General features: G+C 42.0%; 1 protein-coding gene and 1 long non-coding RNA gene across 17 annotated transcripts in view; one reads left to right on the top strand and one right to left on the bottom strand.

Annotated features, from left to right (window-relative positions):
* Positions 1–2446: 2446 nt before the first annotated feature.
* Positions 2447–19878, top strand: part of NFIA (nuclear factor I A) — a 373774-nt gene continuing 356342 nt past the window's right edge. For 5 of the 16 annotated variants that reach the window (XM_035717012.2, XM_035717008.2, XM_035717006.2 and 2 more), the window contains exons 1-2: positions 2447–2846; positions 13654–14185. In XM_035717012.2, coding sequence (XP_035572905.1) covers positions 2766–2846; positions 13654–14185 — 613 coding nt within the window. In that variant the 5' untranslated portion in view covers positions 2447–2765. Of the gene's footprint in view, positions 2847–7294; positions 7397–7786; positions 8162–13653; positions 14186–19878 lie in introns of those variants that run through there. The other 11 variants (XM_049110359.1, XM_035717017.2, XM_049110357.1 and 8 more) reach the window with 5 other exon arrangements.
* LOC112647130 (uncharacterized) lies at positions 3075–7281 on the bottom strand. Its single transcript, XR_003128113.3, has 3 exons — positions 7120–7281; positions 6262–6528; positions 3075–5887 (listed from the first exon to the last, which is right to left on the bottom strand). It is a non-coding gene; the product is annotated as an uncharacterized LOC112647130 (long non-coding RNA).

Below are 19878 nucleotides of genomic sequence, written 5' to 3'. Positions count from 1 at the left end.
CTGGACATGAATGCCCTGCCTCTCCTTTGTCCACCTGACAAATGCATACTTCTGGCCCAACACAATGTCATTTCCTCTTTTTTAACCTTCTATGTATGACTCTCCCTATGTATATACCCAGGCAAAATCAGTTATTCTATCATCTGTAGTTCTATTGCCCTTTATATATATATCCAAGTTGAACTCAGCACTTATCACATTACATTATTGTTCATTTTGGGGGGGCTTTATATCTTCCATGGGACTAAAAGCTTCTTGAAGCCAGGGACAGTGTCTTCTTCTCTGTGTCTCCAGCTCTTAGCACATTCAAAGTACCTGGAATATGGTACACATTAAGCAGTAACAGTGGTACTACTATAGCGACAATATGTTGAGCACACATAATGTTCTAGGTAAATTACATGTTATCTAAATATCTCCTATATTCCATATGAGGAATCTAAATCTTACAGAGGTTAAATAATTTGTCTGGAGTCATACAGCAGGACCAACATTAATACCTAAATTGGACTACAAAGCCTATACTATGCTGTTGTTGACTAGATGCAGATATAAAATGTCACTTTGGAAATGGTGCTAAACTACCACATTAAACTAAGTTAATGAACTACAGACACGCAAACAAAACTCACTGTTACCACCTACTAACAAGGCCTGACTTGCTTAGCATTGGTGATTATTCAGACATAGCATCTACAGAGCAATGCAGTACAAGTTGATACTTCTTGTGCATTCGAAAGGCTCTTACCTCTTGACAAGATCCTCCATTCTCACAATAGGTCGATGTCCTATTTTAGGGGTGTTATGTAACTATCTCAAGGTCACACAGCCTAGCACCAGCTGAACAAGGCCTAGAAGTTTTTTGGTTACTTAAAAAAATTTTTTTTTCTTTTTACTTAAGCCATTAAATCCCATTAACTGTATTTCTAGAGTGAAAGTCCTATGCCAAGTTGAAATGGAAGCTCAGTAGAAGGGGCCAGGATTAAATGCCACAGACTTTCTAGAGCAAGACAGTATCTGAATCTATAAGAGCCAGACCAGAACAGCAAAGCTTGTCTAAAACCACCGGTGGCCACAGTACCATACCTTTCAGCAATGTTGCATCGGTTAGCTTGTTGTATAGTGCAAGCCTAAATCAAAAAATGTGGTTCAAAACAAAATAGGAGGTTTCTCTAACCTCTAATTTAACTCTGCGAGGTCTTGTTATTAATTAATAGGTGCCTTCACCAAGGACAGTTTAAGAAAATCAGACAACTGCCAGGTTGCTTCCAATTGCTCTCGACTTCTTATTGGATAATTTTTATCAAGTGAGCTAAGCACACATTTTCCTGTAACTCAGTTATTCAGCAAAAAACATCCAAAGCTACTTAACTGACGCAAAGCAAACAAACGCAATAGCCCTGGTTGTGATGCTTTCCATTTAAAGGGACACTCCCTTCCTTTAGAGTCGCCTTCCCCGCACCACCACTGCACCAAGGGCTAGTCTGTTGTTTAAAACAAACACTTAAAAGGTTGACATTGAGATGGTATTAAAGAGCCTGGGTTAATGAAATAAGATGAATCAGTTAGGTGAAGCACTTAATGTTCCAATAATTACATTAACAGCCTCCCCCTCCCCATTTCAACCGTCCAAACCCAGCCCTTCTCTTGGGGCGATGGGATGGGGGGTGGGGGCGGGGGAGGGCGTCAAACTTTGTGGAATCCCGGTTTTGTAAGGATATTGACACAATAGATGCTTGGCAATTAAGCTAGAATTCCACTGCATCTCCCCCCTTTAAAGGGACAACTTTATTTTTGAGGGAGCCCACCTAACAATTTTATGTTCAGTCATCTGCAGAGAGCAGAACCGGCCGGGCTTTTCCTTTCGGAATCTAAAGTAGAAGCTTTATTTCACTGCAAGTTCTCTGTGACATTTTGCACTCTCGTGATTTAATGCACCAAAGAGGATCTTTAACTCTTGGTCTACACCAGTGCAAATAAAGGTTAAATCTCTCACTAACCATCATGAACTAGCCTAATAACTCACGAGAGGCTATGGAAAAAGAAACCGAGAGAGCAGCTGTGCAGACTTGATTAAAACGTACAAAACCCGCACAACCGCAGGCAAAGGTCCTGCATCCTCACATAGTCCTAGTACCGGCTGCGAGGTCCGCAAGCAGGGGAACTTCCACCGCGCCAAAAACACGATCCTGCGAGCAGGGCCTAGTAACACTGGAGCTTTTCTTCCGAACGGTGTGCCGACCGGAGCCTGCGCTGAATCCCGGGGCTCCTATTGGCCACGCACCGTGGGGGAGGAGGAGACTGGCGGGCAGGGAGCCGGGAGGAGGGGAGAAGGGGGCAAGGCCTGGTCCCTGCCCCCTCCCCGCCCCCTCCGCAGGCTGCCGCCGGCGCCTAGTGCGTGGTTACTATGCAAATTGCAGCGATTGCGGAAATAAACAAGGGGGTAGGGAGAGGAGAGAGGGACTGCGAATCGATTGCAACTTCTGCAAAGTCTCGTACAATCCAAAGCACACAAGGCAAAACCAGAGAGAATCTGAGAACCAGCCAGCCCGGGTTGGATTGCTATCAAAAGAGGAGAGAGAGAGAGAGAGAGAGAGAGAAAGAGTGAGAGAGGCAGAGAGCGCGCATTACAATTGCAAAAGCCTTCTGATTTGGAGTTAAAAAAAAAAAAAAATCTCCAAGAAGCCTGCAATTGGCCAACAGCTTTAAAAAAAAATCTCTTCCGGGTTTTCAACGGTTCCAAGTTTATTTAGATTTTTTTTTTAATGCAAAAAAGGGGGACAACAAATGAAGCCATTCGTCTGAACATTTTAAAGTTTCTCACGTACTCTTTTTACATTGCAATGGTACGTGGTACATCTTAAACTTTCTATTTTGCGTTTATACGATGTGTGTTTTATAAACAACAATAATGGTAGAATGATTTTGTTTAATGGCTAAGACTTTAAAATTTCTCTGGCTTGCATATGCATTTAAGTGATTGCTGGGTGAATGTTTATTGTGATGGTTTTGTTTTAAAGACGTAGCTTTGTGGATGGCTTTTTTTTTTTTTTCTATGTGCATCAGAGACCGGGTTTCCTTTTTTTTTTTTTTTTTTCCTCCCCGAGATTTGAAAAAATTGCTGAGCTTGACAGATTTTTTTCCTCCTAGCGCTTGCTCGGTTCCAGAAAGGGGGAAAAAAATCCTGTACGTGCTCTGTTCTGTAAAAAGACGTCTGGCCTCAGCAGTCAACCTAACTCGAAAAGAAATGTCTGGACCCGGAGAATAATTGACGATTCGATCCTCTAATCAATGGTACAACATGGGAGATTGACAAAAGCTTTATCCAATCGTGAGGAAGCCTGGGTGTACAATGGTTCTCAGTAGCCAGAGGGGGCGGGGCAGAAAAGATCTAAAGTTCTCTGCGGCTCTGAAGGGGATGGTGTGGTTCAAGCTGTCAAAGCTACAAGCTCTTCCGGATTTAGCAAGCACAATAGGAAAGAGTTTTTGAGTTTAAGAAAAAAAAAAAAAACTGGGGGAATTTTTGCATGAATTGTAATGCTTTCCTAATTGCCTTTCGGAGAAAGTTAGAAAAACTCTTCTAGGGAAATATTAACTTTGCATTAATTATTATTTTTGAATTCGGGGAAGCTTTTAACTGTTGTGCAAGGGGAGGTTCAACTTTTAAAAATGCGTGGCTTAAAAACTTGCCTGAACTATCCAGGACGGTACTGAGCTTTGAAAGTCACATATTGGATAGGCAGCATTACAAACTTCCCTGGTTATCTTAGAAGCTTTGACTTTTCAAGTACTTTGCAGGAATAGGCAAGCCTCTCCTCCTGAACTCTAAACAGTAGTTTTAGGGGAGATAGAATGTTTCACAGGTGGATTGACAGCTGTTTTATACATTTGAAAGGAGGAAGGGGAGAAAGTGTTTTTTTCTCCACTCTTCTTGAATTCTGCTGTTTAAATATATGGTCGGTACCAAATAGGATATTAAGGCTGGCCAAGTTCACATTTGTTCTTGTTACCACAACAACCCCTGTGGAGGGTGTGTGTGTGTGTGTGGAAGATTGCTGACTTGCTAACTCTTAGCTGGAGTCTGGCCTCTTGGACAAGTCTTTGATACCAATCCAGTGGAAGCCAACTGCAGTAGCTTGTCTTGGAGACAGTAACTGGCAGCCTCTGACCAAAGTACATCCATCTCTTCCTTCCCTCTGAGCACCTAATTCTGTTGGGAAGCGAATGGAAAATAAGTATGGGCTCTTTCCCATCTTTGGATTAAATTCCCATCGAGTTATTTCCCAAGGCTGTAGGCCTTCTAATCAAATCTGGTTTGGAAATTTGATGTTAAAATCCACTTGGATTCTCAGTTCAGTGACATTATTCAATTTAGTATTATATGCATCTAAGAAAGATCTGCACACAAGTGACCAGCAGGTCAAAAAACTAGAGAAAAATATTGGAAAATGCTAGTGATAAAGTTAGTCTTGGTAACAACTACAGAGTTAATGGCATTGTCACTTATGAACCCCAATTTTATCTTCACTGCTTTGGGCATTAAAATCTAAATCATATTAATAAGATCTTCCTACCAAGTAACCTCCCGAAATGAGAGGTATTTGAGCTGTACATATAAGTGAAACCTTATTGACGTAATTTATATATCTAAGAGGATTTCACTAAAGCTGGCAAGGTAACATTTCTGCAAATAAAACACAGTAAATGCAAGGCTGGGCTCTGTGCCAGGGAGAATATGGATAGCAGAGAGCATGACAGGAGCCTCCTTTGCGCAAAGACAATCCCATTTCAAGGCAGCCTCCTAGCACTTGCAAAATAAATGATTGGAGCGGTTATTTCCAATAAGGGGCTTATCCTTCCTAACAATGGTTCATTTATGTGATTGCAGGAAACCAGGTTTTGTACTTCACCTGTTTCCTACAACTGTTCTCTCTTACTATCCTTTCTTCCTTCTCCCCTCCTTCCATCCGAGCTCTCTCTCAAGTGTCTTTAGTATCTTTGTGAACTCTGGACAAGGATTTACTTTTGCAACTTGGGAAGAGGGGAGAGTTGGAAATGTTTTCTACCCCCAGACTGCCCTTTGCGGAACATCTGTTTCTTTGTGTGTGTGTTTAAATTTATGCCTGTTGGAGAGAAAGTTACCAGAAGCCTTTCTGTAACTGTAACTCTTCTACTGTATTTTTCTCAGTCTTGTTTCCAAAGGCTGTAGTTGGAACGGTGCTTTGTAGAGTTCCCCCCGCCTCTCCCCCTCCTCCCCCCCCCCCATCCCGCGGGGGAGGGAGCGGGAGCTGGCGGAGATAGGAGAGAAAGCAGGAGCGGATGTGCAGGGCTTTGGTGCTGAACTTGGATCCAGCCCTTGCCTAGAGGGCGCAAACAATCGTCCCATATCCAAAAGTCTTACGAAGGGCGCCAAAAGTTACTTAAGATAATATTGCTAACCGCAGAGAGCTGGAAATCGCGGGCACGTTCACTGCTGCAACAAAAGAAGTTTTTAAACTAGAAATATCAGCATTAAATTACTTTTCCCTATTTTTAAAAACCAGGGCGGTGTGCCAATCCCTTAAAAAAAAAAAAAAACCCTTTTCTTTTTCTTAAGATTCGGTATTAAAAGTAAGAATCTTTCTTGTTTTGGAAAGCGGCAGATGTGAACTCTATCTTTCAATACAGCAAAAGAAAGATTTTAATCTGCTCTGGAAGAGAGCTTCCCAAGAGTACACACGGAACAATAACTTCTCACTGTGCCTCAGTTACATGTTGGGACTGTCAGCCAGAAACTTCTATCGAGGAAACTTGGAGCGAGTTGAAGTTATAGATCCCAGCAAAGGTTTCCGTGGCCAGGGAGGGTGTCTCTGTAACTCAGCTTAGCTTTTAGGACATTTCTCTTCTGCTGAAATCCAAAAGGAACCAAGGAGAAGCAGTTATTTAGTTGGGGAAAATGGGACTCTCTCATTAAAGATTTAAGTCATTATCTCCCCTCACCCCTTAATAAATAATTTGAGACGTTTCCAAGGATGTTTAGGAGCGGGGTTTGTGAAGATGGTCTTGAGCATTCAGAAATTATTTTAGCCACAAAGCAACTGGAGAACAAGCATAGAATGACTTTAGACACATGCAGAATATTTCAGAGGATTATATTTTGCTTTTTCCAGTAACAGATTTCTTGCCCTTTACCTAAAGAAAAAAATAAAGGGGGTGGAGGGTGCAGAGGGGAACGCAGTCTGAATGAGAGTGGCCTTAGCACGTCACCTCTCACTCACTCACCTGCAGAGTGGGCATTCCTACAGGAGTTTCCTCTTTTCAGAGGCTCTCTGGCTCTGTAACCTCTGCCAAGGTGCAGATTTCCCAGTCTGTGTGCCAGTGTCTTTCACCCTGGTCTTTCCTCTTGGAATTTTGAGAAGGGTTCGCAAATGCAGCAGGCTTGCAAACTACAGTTAGGAAGATGGGGGATGATGAGATGGGATAGGGGTCAGGGAAAAAGAAGGGTTTTGTTGTTGTTGTTGTTGTTGTTTTTCCATCAGAGAGGAAAGCCTGGAGAGAAAATATGAGGTTAAAAAAACTGGAAAAGCAGGCTTATTGGCAACTTGCCAAACCCTAAAAACCACCCCCCTTTTATGCCAAAACAATACTTTAGCAAACCTAAAATAATTGCAGGAAGCTCTTTTCCATTTTAAGAATGATTACCTGGGGGAGGAAAAAAGAGGGGATTCTTAAAAGGCACCCTTCCAGAGGTGTCCCAGGAACGGGGACGGTAATGATAGCCTGTGTCCAGTTCTGGGCACGCGTCTGTGGACCAGAATATCTCCCTTCCCTTAGGGGACATCCCTTTCACATTTTTTTTTTTTTCCCTCCTAAAAAGAAAAAGATGTCACAGCTAAACCACTGTTGTTTCTGAACGTGATAGAACTTTTTCTATGGCGTCTGTGTTCAGACCCACTAGTTTCACAGTCCTGGGAGGGAGAACGCTCATTAATCTCCGCCTCCTTTTCTCCAGACACCCCCCCTCTTTTACCCCCCCAAATCCGGTGACTCTTCTGTGTGAAATTATTCCCCACCACCCCCGCTTCTGAATGCCATAGGACTGAAGCTGCACAAAGTTTGCAGGATTTTGTGCATAATTACCTCTACCGACGATCTATTCCCACAGAAAGCTTCGCTGGAGAGATTACAATGCTTTGAGCCGTACCGCATTTCAGAAGGGGGGGGGGGGGGCGGAAAAGTTACCTAGGAGGTCTGATTTTTTAAAAAAATTTGCATACATGCAAATTTGCCCCCCCCTCTCCCCCCCACCCCGCACCCCCCCGGCCTGCTCCTGGGTTTTCTACGTGCGCACGCAGCGAGCCGGGAGCGCGGGGCAACCTGGCAAAGTTGCCCAAGTCCTCCACCGAGGTCCGCGAAGGTCTGCGGCGGGGCTTGGGGGATGGGGATGAGGAAAAGTAGTTTTGTTTGCTTAAGCACATCCTGTGGCAGCCTATAGCTGCCCGGGAGTACAGACTGTAACTGCTCCTCACTGCGTTACCCAGTAATGCGCTGAGCGGGGAAGCGGGGGCGGGGGGGGCCGAGGGAGCGAGAGAGCCTGCGAGCGAGGGAGCAGGAGAGGGAGCGAGCGAGCGAGCGAGCGCGAGCGGCCGCGGAGGCTCGGGACCCGGCTGGCCGCGCGGCGCCGCAGCCGCCCCCTCCCCCACGCACCCCCCCCCCCCCCCCCGGCGGCGGCGCGAGCGGGCGGCGGCTGTGCGGTGCGGTGCAGAGCGGTGGCGGAGGCGGAGGCGGAGGCGGAGGCGGAGGCGGGCGCGCGGGCAGCTCGCGGGCACCCGGCCGGGCGGGCGGCGCGGGCGCGGGAGCGGGAAAGGGTGCGCTATGCCTTTAACGCCCGCGTACAGTAGACATGTATAGTGGAGTGTAGGGAAACTCTAGGCGGGGTTAAAGTTCAGCTCATGGAGCGGCAATCGCGCCGGCTGGCTGGCTGCAGTTGAGCCGAGTTGGAAATGTGAACGCAAGAAGCAGGCTTGATTTTTTTTTCTCCCCCCTTCTCTCTCCTTCTCTTCCTCTCTCCCTCTTTCTCCTCTCTCACCCGCACTCACGCACACCTCCAAACCGCACACCCAGACGCACACGCACACCCCACCGCCCGGCAGTTATGTATTCTCCGCTCTGTCTCACCCAGGTAAGCAGCTGTTTGGATGCGGCGGGGTGTGTGGAGGGGCGGGGGCGCGGGGCTGCGGGGGCGCGGGGGCGCGGGGGCGCGGGGGCGCGGGGGCAGCCCCGGGGCCGGGCGCGGGGTGCCGGGGACCGTCGCGCTGGCCAGGCCCGGGGCATGTGCCTTGCTGTGTGTCCGTGTCTGCGCGTGTTTCTGTGTGTGTGCGCGCGTGTGCTCGTGTGTGTGTGTGTGTGTGTGTGTGTGTGTTGGGGGGAGGCGGGGGGGGAGAAATGCAGCTTCGAGAAAGTAACTTTGTTTCCATGCGGGTGCATTCCTCTTGCACGGCCATTTGTGTGGGCACATGGCTAATGGCGCCCTCTTATTAATGCGTTAATTAATATCGGGGCGACCGACTGCGGAACGGCGGTGCTTTCGGACGCCCCGCACGTGTTTCGGCGGGGTTGCAGCCCATGACACGCTGAAATCTGGACTCAGCGTTTCTGCAGCCGGCAGGCCGGTGTCTGGAGTTCCGCGGCTCCGGGGAGGGGGCCGCCCACCGAGCCCGCCGCGCGCCCCGCACGCTCGGGGCCACCGAAGCCCCCCGTGCGGGGGAACTCGCGCCCCTGCGCCCACGGCCCGCGCGCGGAGCCCGCGCCGCCGCAGCCGCCCCAAACTCTTACTTTTGTTTATTGTTTGTCAGCCTTTGGGGTCCGGCCGCGGGAGGGACGCGGGCGGGCGGGCGGGCGGGCCGGCGCCCCGGGCCCGGCCGGGACAGCGCCCCTCGGACGCGGGCGGCGGCGGCGGCGGCGGCGGCGGCGAGCCGGCCCCCGGGCTCGGCGGAGCGGGCTGCGTGGACGCGCGTCCCCCGGCGCCGGCCGGGTGGAGCCTGCGTCCTTGCCGCTCGTCGCCCGCTCGCTTTCCCGAGTGAAAGTTTCGGTGCCGGCGCGAGCCCACGCCGCGCAGGGCTGCGAGCCGCGGAGGCCGCGGGCCGCGGGCCGGGGAGCGCCGGGCGGAGTTGGGTCCGGGCCGCGAGCCCGAGCAGCAACCCGGGCCGGACGCGGCTCCCCCCGCCGCAGCCGCCGCCGCCGCCGCCGCCGCCGCGCGACTCGGGCAGCTCCGCGCGCAGGACGGGGGCAACTTTTCCCCTCCGACTCTACTCCGACCGTGGGTCCCTCTCGCCCCCCGCCCCTCCTTCCCAGGTCCTCCCTTTCCATCCCTCTCCCGTCTGCACCACCCCTAGGCAAAATATTGCTACTCCACGGCCCCAAATCTGGTCCCTTTTGAATATATTATTTATTTTCTTGGACTAAAAGGCATGAAGTCAAAGTGATTTTTGCGCCTAAAATTTTTATTTATTTATTTATTTTTTTTTTGGAAAAAAGTGTGAGCTTTCATACTGTTTTGGTACGTTGCAGTCTGACCATTAATCACCTACATGAAGTTGTATGCTCCATATAAAATGTTTATTTATCACTCCCTTAAAAAGAAAAAAAAAAACCTGCTACCACTTATTGCTTTCGTTTAGCAGGAGATAACGGTTTAAACCGAATACTTTATGGAAGGTTAAAAAGTACCAGTGATTTTTTTTTTTTCCTTGCCTCTCTAGATTCTGGATTTATTTCTCACATGACATCCTTTCTTATTGCAATATCTAACAGGAATAATACCGGCTATTTGATCTCAGAAGACTCTTAAATGCATCTTTTATGTTGAAATGGTCTGTTTGGGATTTAGGCCTAGCATTAGTAATGGGTAGCAGTTGCTTTGAGTTATTGTAAAAGTTTTTTATTTTTCCCTAACAAACTTCCAAAGTTCCTATTTTAGTAACTTGTGGAAGTGTGGAATGAAACTTTTCCAACCACTTCTGGCAAGGTTCACAATTGCATATGGATAAGATGCAAAGTGTAAGAGAATTTGAATGAGTTATGACTACAGTGGAAATGCTGAGATTCAAAGGCTGAAGTTCTTGCTGGCAAAAGTTTGCAGCAGAGAGAACTTGTAGACAATACCAGGGTGCTGCAATAATGGGGCATGACCTTAGCAGATACATGAACGTCTTCTCAAGTGAGCTCTCGAGAAAGATAAATTTATATTTTGGGTTGGTGCATATATAAGGATACCTGTGTATCCATGCAGGCCCAGGGCATAGTCAGGTACTTGACAAAGCTGGATTCTCTTGGCTCATGAGCTATTAACACATTAAGAAAGTTTAAAAAAAAAAAAAAAAACAACAACCATATTTGGCAGCGTGATTGATACACTCCCTAGGCCTTCTTCTGGAAACAACAGTAAAAGAAACACTTAGTATAACAGTTTGTGAAGAAATTGTACACTAACTAGTGAATGAGAATAATTTTTAATTCTTCTCTTAAAAATTGATTTACAATTTTATTTAACTTGCTGGAATGCTTACAAAGCTTTTAGAACCAGTTTTAAAAAGAAAAACTTAGGTAGTTTATTGGTCATTAAAGAAAAAGTCCAGTAAGCACAGTGATAGAAGTACTCTAAATGAAAGAATAAACTCCATGTACGTGTATGCAATTTTTAAAACTTTATCAGGAAAATGCCAGACATCATCTTTTAAGCCATATAAACATATCATAGCCAAATCATTTATCTGGCCATAGAACGATAGCCCAGTAGAGATTTATAGGTGAACCTTTAAAAGTAGTTCTAGAAATATCAGCGTTTAGTGGTTCTTAAACTTGGCTTACTTACAAACAGATCAACATATAAGATGCTGATTCAAAGTCGTATCGCTTTTGAAACAGGTTTTCAGGTTTGTTTTCATTGGTGGCCTATAACTTTCTCACTGAGTACATATGTAAAATATTCTTTATTATCTCCTGAATATCTTGAAATATTACATGGTTTATGGTAATATGTGCAGCAACATGCTTTATAGGGCCATATATATATATATATATATTTAACTAATTTATGTTATGCCTTGACATTTCCTACAAGTTAACGATATTCTTTACTTTTGATGGTCTGGAGTATTTCTAATTGTGAGTTGAGAAAGATGATTAGCGCTTTGATAGTACATGTGAGTAAAGTTATACAAAATATTGTGCACTTTTACTGGCACATTCTTGAAACCTTTGGGGAGTGATAAGTTGTAAATACTTTTGATGCAGAATTGGGGACTTAGATTATTCTTAATAATTAGTTGACAGAATTGGCCTCATTTAAGGGTTTTTATGGTGAGATATATAGGCATTTGGTTGGCAGGTAAACAAAATCCTCTTGAACACGAAATGAACGCAGTTCGCAGTCCTGTGAGCAGTACACTTAGGAGTATCTTCAAACACTTAAATGCCATATTAGAATGGTTTTAAAAAATGTTTATTATTATTAATAAAGCTTTTGAATAAGATAACATTTTAACATAAATGTGAATTGTTTGGAACTTAGTTGTTCTTTGCTTTATAAAATGGGCCTGAGATTTTAAAATGAAATCTTTTGGTGAAAGCTCACTTTGTAGTTAAGGTAGACTCCAGGAGTTCTTAACATAATACCACAGAACCTTGGTCCCTAGCATGTCCTGTAAAAATCAATCTATGTGAAGAACTGTTTCAATCCTAAATTTTATGTATTTTAGAGCATTTCAAGGATGAGCCCAGAATTTAGTAATGTTTAAATGCTTTGCGATGTGGCGTATACCTTGTTAGATAAACTGTGACCTGAAAAAATCCCCCATTCTCTCTTTTAAAGTATGGCAATAAGAAAGATTCTTAAACATCAGAAATTTAAAATGTTTATGGTAAAGAATAATATGATTCTTGCATTTTTTTTCTGTTCCCTCTCCACTTGAAGAATGCACACGTGTTATGAAAGCTGACTTCTCTTTTGGATTTTTATTGAAAAAGAGCAGTTTTCAAAGCTAAATTTGCAATGCAGAGTCTAAAATTTGTTCAGAGAAGAAAAAGATAAATGCCAATTATTGAAGTGATTTATTATGTATTACATTAATATGTACTTTAAAAATAATCTTATATAGTGTTTAGATGATTGATTATAATTTATAATATTTTAACAGACCTGATAAAATATTTTTCCAATTTTAGCCACTCAATTTACGTTTGAACATTTAAAAATTTAATGATTTTTGTATAGTAATAGTATTTTGGACATTACAGTTACTTGTGCCTCCAAAGTATATATTTAAATGCATATTACAAACCAAAAAAGAATGCATTTTCTAATATTTGTGTGTCCTACACTCTTTTTAAAAAAGTCACCAAATATCTTTTTGGTTTTCTTATCCTCATTTATTTGAAAGTAAATAATTTATCTTTTGGGGGTTTGTGCGGCGGAGAGAAGTTATGTAAGATTAGTGTGGGTTGGTTAATCAAAAGTTAGATGTACTCAGAAAGCTTTGTGGAGGTTACTGTTTAATTTTTATTTAATTTTACATTTATATTTCCTAAGGAAATATCAAGTAAAAAAATCAAACATTTTCATAAGACAGTAAGAAAAATTTAAATATTTTAAATTGAATTTTATTTTCAAATTACTTGAATTTTAAAGGCAACCGTGAGGGTTTTCCTGGAGTCTCGTAAACATTAAATGTACCACGTTCTCTGTTTCCTTGTGAGAAAAAGCCTGAAATATTAATTTCAGGAATTAAATACTGATTCTCTTTTTTTTTTAGGGATGATTATTACCGAAGGCATTTCACAAAATTAACTGTATTTAGTTGCAACCCTGTTGTCACAATGACGCATTCTATTTACTATCTGGCATGTACGCTTTTCTTTGTTCCCCCCCCCTTTTTTTTCTTTTTGTTTCATTCCCATAGTATCAGCAAGTGTGTCTTGGAAATAGATCTTTTATTTCAGTCTGAAGAATATCAAATTCATCTTTTCTATATGCCAGATTTTTCTAAGTTTTTGACTAAAAAAATTATATGTAACCGTAATCCTTAAGAAGGAATTAAGATGTTACCAAAATGCCTAAGAAACAGATTAGAGTCTACATGCAATATTTTTAGAGGGAAAGTCTTTGTTTTCATTGATCGTCGAGATGATTTTTTTTGCTCCTAGACTTCCATAAACATTGACTGGCATCTAAATGTTTAGGATTTGCCAATCTGGCGGCCGAGCCCTGGCTGTACTACAAGTAGTGAGGTCAAGGCTGGAGCAAAATTAGATATGCCTTTCTTGAAATAGGGTTACGATTATATATTGTTATAAGCATTTCAATGAATTTCACTTACTATCTAAAGGATTTGGGACCTAAGCCTGGCAATAGGACCTGGTGCACTTTGGTGAACATATCAAAACATTTAAAAATTTTTAGCAATTTTCTTCTTTGAGATTGTGAGAAATGCTACCGTTTCCTTTTTTTCCCCTGTCAGATTTCCCATAGGCATCCTCTGTATAATTTTGGTAATGTAATGCCTGAGTTAACTTTCAAGTGAAATAAGCATTTCTTTTTAAATGACCATCTGAAGAAAAAGTTACTTCCTTTTGTTTTCATGCTAGTTACATGTTTGTGTTTATTCATTCCTCCAGGATGAATTTCATCCTTTCATTGAAGCACTTCTGCCCCACGTCCGAGCCTTTGCCTACACATGGTTCAACCTGCAGGCCCGAAAACGAAAATACTTCAAAAAACACGAAAAGCGTATGTCAAAAGAAGAAGAGAGAGCCGTGAAGGATGAGTTGCTAAGTGAAAAACCAGAGGTCAAGCAGAAGTGGGCATCTCGACTTCTGGCCAAGTTGCGAAAAGATATCCGACCTGAGTACCGAGAGGATTTTGTTCTTACAGTTACGGGGAAAAAGCCTCCATGTTGTGTTCTTTCCAACCCAGACCAGAAAGGCAAGATGCGAAGAATTGACTGCCTTCGCCAGGCAGATAAAGTCTGGAGGTTGGACCTTGTTATGGTGATTTTATTTAAAGGTATTCCGCTCGAAAGTACTGATGGCGAGCGCCTTGTAAAGTCCCCACAGTGCTCTAATCCAGGGCTCTGTGTGCAGCCCCATCACATAGGGGTTTCTGTTAAGGAACTCGATTTATATTTGGCATACTTTGTGCATGCAGCAGGTAAGTGCGATGGTGAGAAGTTGTTCGACTTTCTTGTGTGTTTCTTTTCTGCTGACCTCCGTATGTGCCGGGGCCATTCCCGAACCCTCTAAGTTATTGCAGGCCACGTACAGAGGGACAGTGTGGTTTCAGAGGTAAACCAAAGTCAGAACAGCCAGCAGCCCCACAGTCTGCAGGGACACCTTCATTCAGGTGGATAAGCCTAGTTTTGAGAGGACTCTCACTCACCAAGTTCTGTTCTTTTGGTGAGTGGTGTTATCAGAGGTGTTGGTAGGCCTGTGATATGTTTAGATCACCCTTTTTTGATGATGGGTGAGAGAAGCCTCATAAAACTTCTGTAATAAAGGGGATGTTGTAAATGGCAAGTGGAGATTTCGTTCACAAGCACTGGGTTTGGTGGTGAGGCAGTATTTTTAGTTGCTTATCTTCTGGGTGTGTTTTTAACCTACTGGGGCCTCTTGAACCCCCTGCTAGTTAAGAAGAGGTGGTACGAGTACTATCAAATTGCTGATCATGTAGGAAGGAAAAAGAATCACATTAATAGGCAAACTTAGTAGCTCTGTATTTAGGAATTTGTAGTGTCGAAGCTGAGCGAGAAACAAACCCAACTCTTTAATTGATGGGGAGGTTAATCTTAAAAGTAGCCAATCTGTGTAGTGCATGAATGCACTGAGAAATCGATATTGATCATTGATTTAGTGAGTTGCTTTGATTGGTGATAAGATTCTGTATTGTTTGAAGGCTGGTTTTGAGGCATGTTTTACCTGTGTATATATTACAGCATTTAGAGTAGCATTCAGGCTAAAACTATTGAGCACTGACTAAAAGAATGCATTTTTACTTTGTTTCTTTTGCCTTGATTTAGACAAAAGGTTCATTGTGTTATGGGAAAGCTCAGGTCTTGTGTAACTTGTTGACTTTTTTATATGTACATATCGGCCTTGCTAGATTTTACTTTCATGGCAATTACTTGAGCCAGATGGAAAAAAGAAGGTTGTGGAATCCTACAAGTAGGCTGTTTTGGGGTTCATATATTTATGTATTTTTTTTCCACAAAGGAGAGAGGTGTTACCTGTAAAATCAACACTGTACTGTTTTTGTAAAATGTTTTTAATTCTAAGAATATGAGCTTTTTTAAAAAAGAAGCCAGCTGATAGCCTATTCTCTATTATTTTTCTCAATATATGTTTTAGAAAGAGAACTTTTGTTATCCATCTGTCCTTACATAAGAAACTGGAGAAATTAACTTTGCAAGCATGTCACATTATCATCTGCATTCTGTTGGCAGGGGATAGATAAGTATTTTAGAGGATGTGATCTGTAAGTGTTTCAAATATTTGGGTTTTGGAGAATGTATACTTAATTGGTAAGGAGTGCCTGTTGCTTTAGCCCGTTCTGGGTAGTGAAATGAAAAGGCAACACCTCTCTAATGACCTCTAGACAGGAACAAGTATCCCTTTCTTAATCCCCTTTTCACCCTATTGTTACTTGGTTTTCTCTACTGGAAAAGCAGAGTTAAATTTTTAAAAAATTAATTTCTGTATGTAAGTGGAGGTTCCGAAAGAGAAAGGCAAGGTGCAAAAAAAAAAAAAAAAAAAAAGATGCGTGTTGTAAGTGCTTTCAGGGAGGACTCTTTAAGATCTTGTGTTTAATCTTTTTGATATTTAGAAAAGTAAATAATTTATAAATTATAACAAATGCTCTCGTTGGACCAGTCAAGAAAAAATGCGGGTGCTGCCAACAGGTGGTGCACATCATGGGGTGTGCTTCCTTACCAGGTACCCCAAAATGGAATACCACTTACACTTTTGTCCCTTTGAGAAGCACTCGTTCTGAGTTTTAGATATAAATATTTCCCTTAGATTGCAGGAGCTGCAGCCTTCCTAGCTAGTGCCATAACGTGCATCCTCTGTCGTCGCTGACTGTGTGTTACTGTGCTGTTGCTCCAAATCCTTGAGCTAACATGGTTGCTGGTGGTTTCAGTACCTGAAGGATTCTGTTGGTAAAATGACAGGTAGAAGGTGGCTTTGGAGAGGTAGCATCCTTATTGTTTATGAAAGATTTATTGACAGCAACATGGATCAGACTACCTTTCGGTTTGGTTTTCCTGACGTATCCCAGAATCCCTTGGTAGGCCTGAATGGCAGCCAAGTGTTAGACCATTGGCTTTCACCGAGCGCGGTGATGGCTGCGGCTCTGTGCACGCAACAGGACGACTGCAAAAGAAAATATTAAGGGCCTTTTGTCTGAAAATATTACAAATTTGATTTAAGAGATTTAGAGACCTGTTATTTGTGGAAGGGAAGCTCATTGCCAATACAAATATGAGGTAGATCGGTCAACTTACATACAACTGATTTGACAAGCATCTGTTATAATACTGAAGATTTGTAAACACTAAACAATGTTTTTACCTCCTTAAAAGTTTTGAGAACTTGCCAGTATTGGCAGGAGGCAGAGACTCTGAAACGTGCTTCAAGAAACATGCCAAAACCATTGTGGCCTTTTCACCTATAGTGGATTCCTCCCCCCCCTCTCTTTTGCTGTGTTGCATTTTTTTTTCCTTCTGAAATGCCATTTTTCCCTCTAGATAGTCCCTCAAATGAAATTTTTTTTTTCTCTTCTAAAAACGTATATGATAATTACGGCTTCATGCCTCGGCCTTCTCTTTGGTAGGAGGTTGAAATCTTAGGACACACGTGTAAATACTGGAAGCCAGTGCAGAATCAATCTTTTTTTTTTTTTTTTTTTTTTTTTTTAAAGCGGAGGTGATTTACTCGAAGACTTACTGAGATGCTAAAATACAATACATAAACTACATCACGGTTTTTTTTCTTTCAATCCAGCAGCATTAGAACTGTGTGAATTTTGTGGCTGATAAACAGTAACAAGTATAATGAAATTGGAGTGATTCTATAAGCCTGAGAATTTCATCTCGTTAAAAGTATAAAAGAGTAAAACCGTGTTATGCCCTTCATTTGGTCTTTATTTGAGTCGTCCTTCCATATGTATCGTATGACAACTTGAAGATGTTATGGAATTGTGGCAAATGGTTTTCTTTGTGGGCGTGTAACAGTAAAGCTAATTTATGACCAGTCTTTACCAGATGATCTGTATCAGAATCTACAATATACCCGGCACGTGGCAAGGTCACAATTTAAGTTGTTAAGGTCATAACCTTAGCCACCAGGCATTTGACCTTTTAGATAAAGTTAACCTTTGTTCATTAGTAGGCACTCAACCGAGAACTTTCTGGAGAGTTTTTTTTTTTTTTTTTTTAACTGCGTCTATATAACTTCTGGTAATTTAATCAGATTCTAGAAAGATTCTCAATTTAGTTAAGTTTTGTAAGAGGTTAGACTTTTTAAGGACTCATCTTTTGGACAGAGGTAAGTTGCTGTATCCAGACCACAGAATGACAGAGCCACAATTTATTTCTGATAGTTATTACCTGCTGTGAAGTAGTATATAACTCTGAGGCAGCTGTGTGGAGACATTTAAAAAGTAAAATTAAATAAATAGAATCATATTCAAATCAACTAAGTAAGGCCTTTGCTAATTTTTTAAGCGGCGTTAGGCTCAAAAGCTAAATCACAATGAGCATCTTCAACCTTTTGCAGATGGGGATTTTTCTAAGATTGGAGTTTTTTTTTTTTTTTTTCCCCTCGCCTTAAAATTCGCTTTGAAGGACTAACAAATGACAAAAATTTGTCAGATGATTACTGTAACTGTTAATTAGCTAGTGACAGAGTGAATTGAATTTGTCCTGGCGGTAGGACGGGTAGTGTTAGTAGTAAAGTAGAAAGTGACCATTTTTGTACAGGGATGTTTTAGTCCGGTAGCTGCTGGCTGCTTCCACGCTACCCCGCTCACTACCTTTACTTAGTTTTGCTTGGACCAGGAATAGTAACGGTCCTGTCACTCACTGGAAGAACTGTTTGGGTGTCTTGGAAGTCTGGTACCTGTTCTGTAAACCTGTACGGCCGGTGTTACTGATTACCACACGACTTGTACCATACTGTTCATTTAATTATGCTGTAGTGAATGAATGCTCATTTTAAATTATTTACATTCTGCTAGTTTTGCTCTGATATGCCACGTATTATTCCATTTCCACAAAGAGAGAGATACTCCCAGTCAGGTGCATTTTAGTTTTATTTTGGCTTCGTGATTGTCATTCCTTCATATAGTAATAGAGAAAGCCGTGATATGCAGATAGACCAGATGGTCATGTTGACAGATTGAGAATTCACTTCCTACCGCTTCAGAGCAGGTGTAAGATTAGGAGTGTCTGTGTATGAGTGTGTGTGTGCTTCGTGTGCATGTGTGTGCACATGAAGGCTGCACACAGTGCTGTTTAGAGCAGTGCAAATGATTTCTTTTTTAAAAAAGTTGGTACTTTAAATACGGTATAATTCTATGCATAAGGTTATCAGTGCATATAGAATAATTGTAAAAAATTTTAAATGAATACTGTTAGATTGTTACAGTTTATAATTTTATGCTGAATTGGTTATGGTAATTTCTTAATTTTGGGATAACTTATCATGTTAGTTTATGGCAGTATTGCTTATCTAAAACATGTTCAGTATATTTTGTTAGCAGACATACATGTGTATGTGTATTTATGGTCAACTTTTAGGACTATACGTTATGTAATTAAACTTTTTCAGTACCTTAATAAACTCACGAGGAGAAAGTTGTGCAGCTGGCACCTTATTTTTATAATAATAAACTGTATTAAGGAAAAGAAGGTGTAAGACTAATGTATAGTGACATTTAAAATTAAAAGAGAAGTACCACCCTATCTCAAATTGTTACTCTAACCTTACACTGAACTCAAGGTGGAGTTTGTGGCTCGCTGATTTATTCTAACTCAGTGGTGTATGCACAGTTCTAGAAAATTTAATTTATCTTTTATGTTTTAATTCTTCAAAGGGAATAGCACTAACAAGTCAACACGCTTAAGATAAATACGGCTTTTATATCCTTGAGTGTTTTTGCGGAACTTGAGGGTAGCAACAATATCTCTTACCTAGAATATAGTAACAGTACCTTTTATCTAGAATGTAGTGAAAAAGATGGGAATTCAAAGTCAGGGAGGGCTATTATGGAGTAAACTTATGAACAGAGGTCAGCTCATTTATGGCTAAGAGGTTTGACTGTTGGTAAGAAATTTCCCAATGCTGCTGGCTTAGATTTGCCTTGTCTTCTTTTCCACCCAGTGATGAATAGCATTAATTTAAACCTATTTAGGGCTAGTGTGGGAGAAACCACAGCCTTTGTTGTGGTCACTGCTGTACACAGTAGGACTGGGTGTTTCACTTGGTTAAGGCCTCAAGCTGCTTCCAGAGGATGCAGAATAGCCTGTCAGTTTTTTAAAACTTGCACAGAAGCAGCAACAATTCTAATTGCTCGCAAATGTTAATATAGATTCTTGAAAGCAATTTTGAGGTTATAAGAGAAGAAAAAACATGAAATACAGATTGAATTCACTGAATGTGCAAAACACCAGTTTATTACCATTTCAGCAATAACTTCCTCATCATTATTTAGAGGTTAGATCTTGTTTTTAAATATATTATAAATTTTAAATCCTTGGGAGGGTGGGGTAAGGGGAAGGAAGAAGTCAGGTGGAGGAGGAAGAGAATGAATGAACTGGCATGTTTTGTTAAGAGAAACATAAAACCATG

Source organism: Canis lupus, chromosome 5, assembly GCF_003254725.2.
Source record: "Canis lupus dingo isolate Sandy chromosome 5, ASM325472v2, whole genome shotgun sequence".
NCBI lineage: Eukaryota > Metazoa > Chordata > Mammalia > Carnivora > Canidae > Canis > Canis lupus.
The sequence above is the reverse complement of the archived record's forward strand: the minus strand, read 5'-3'. Positions and strand labels throughout refer to the sequence as shown.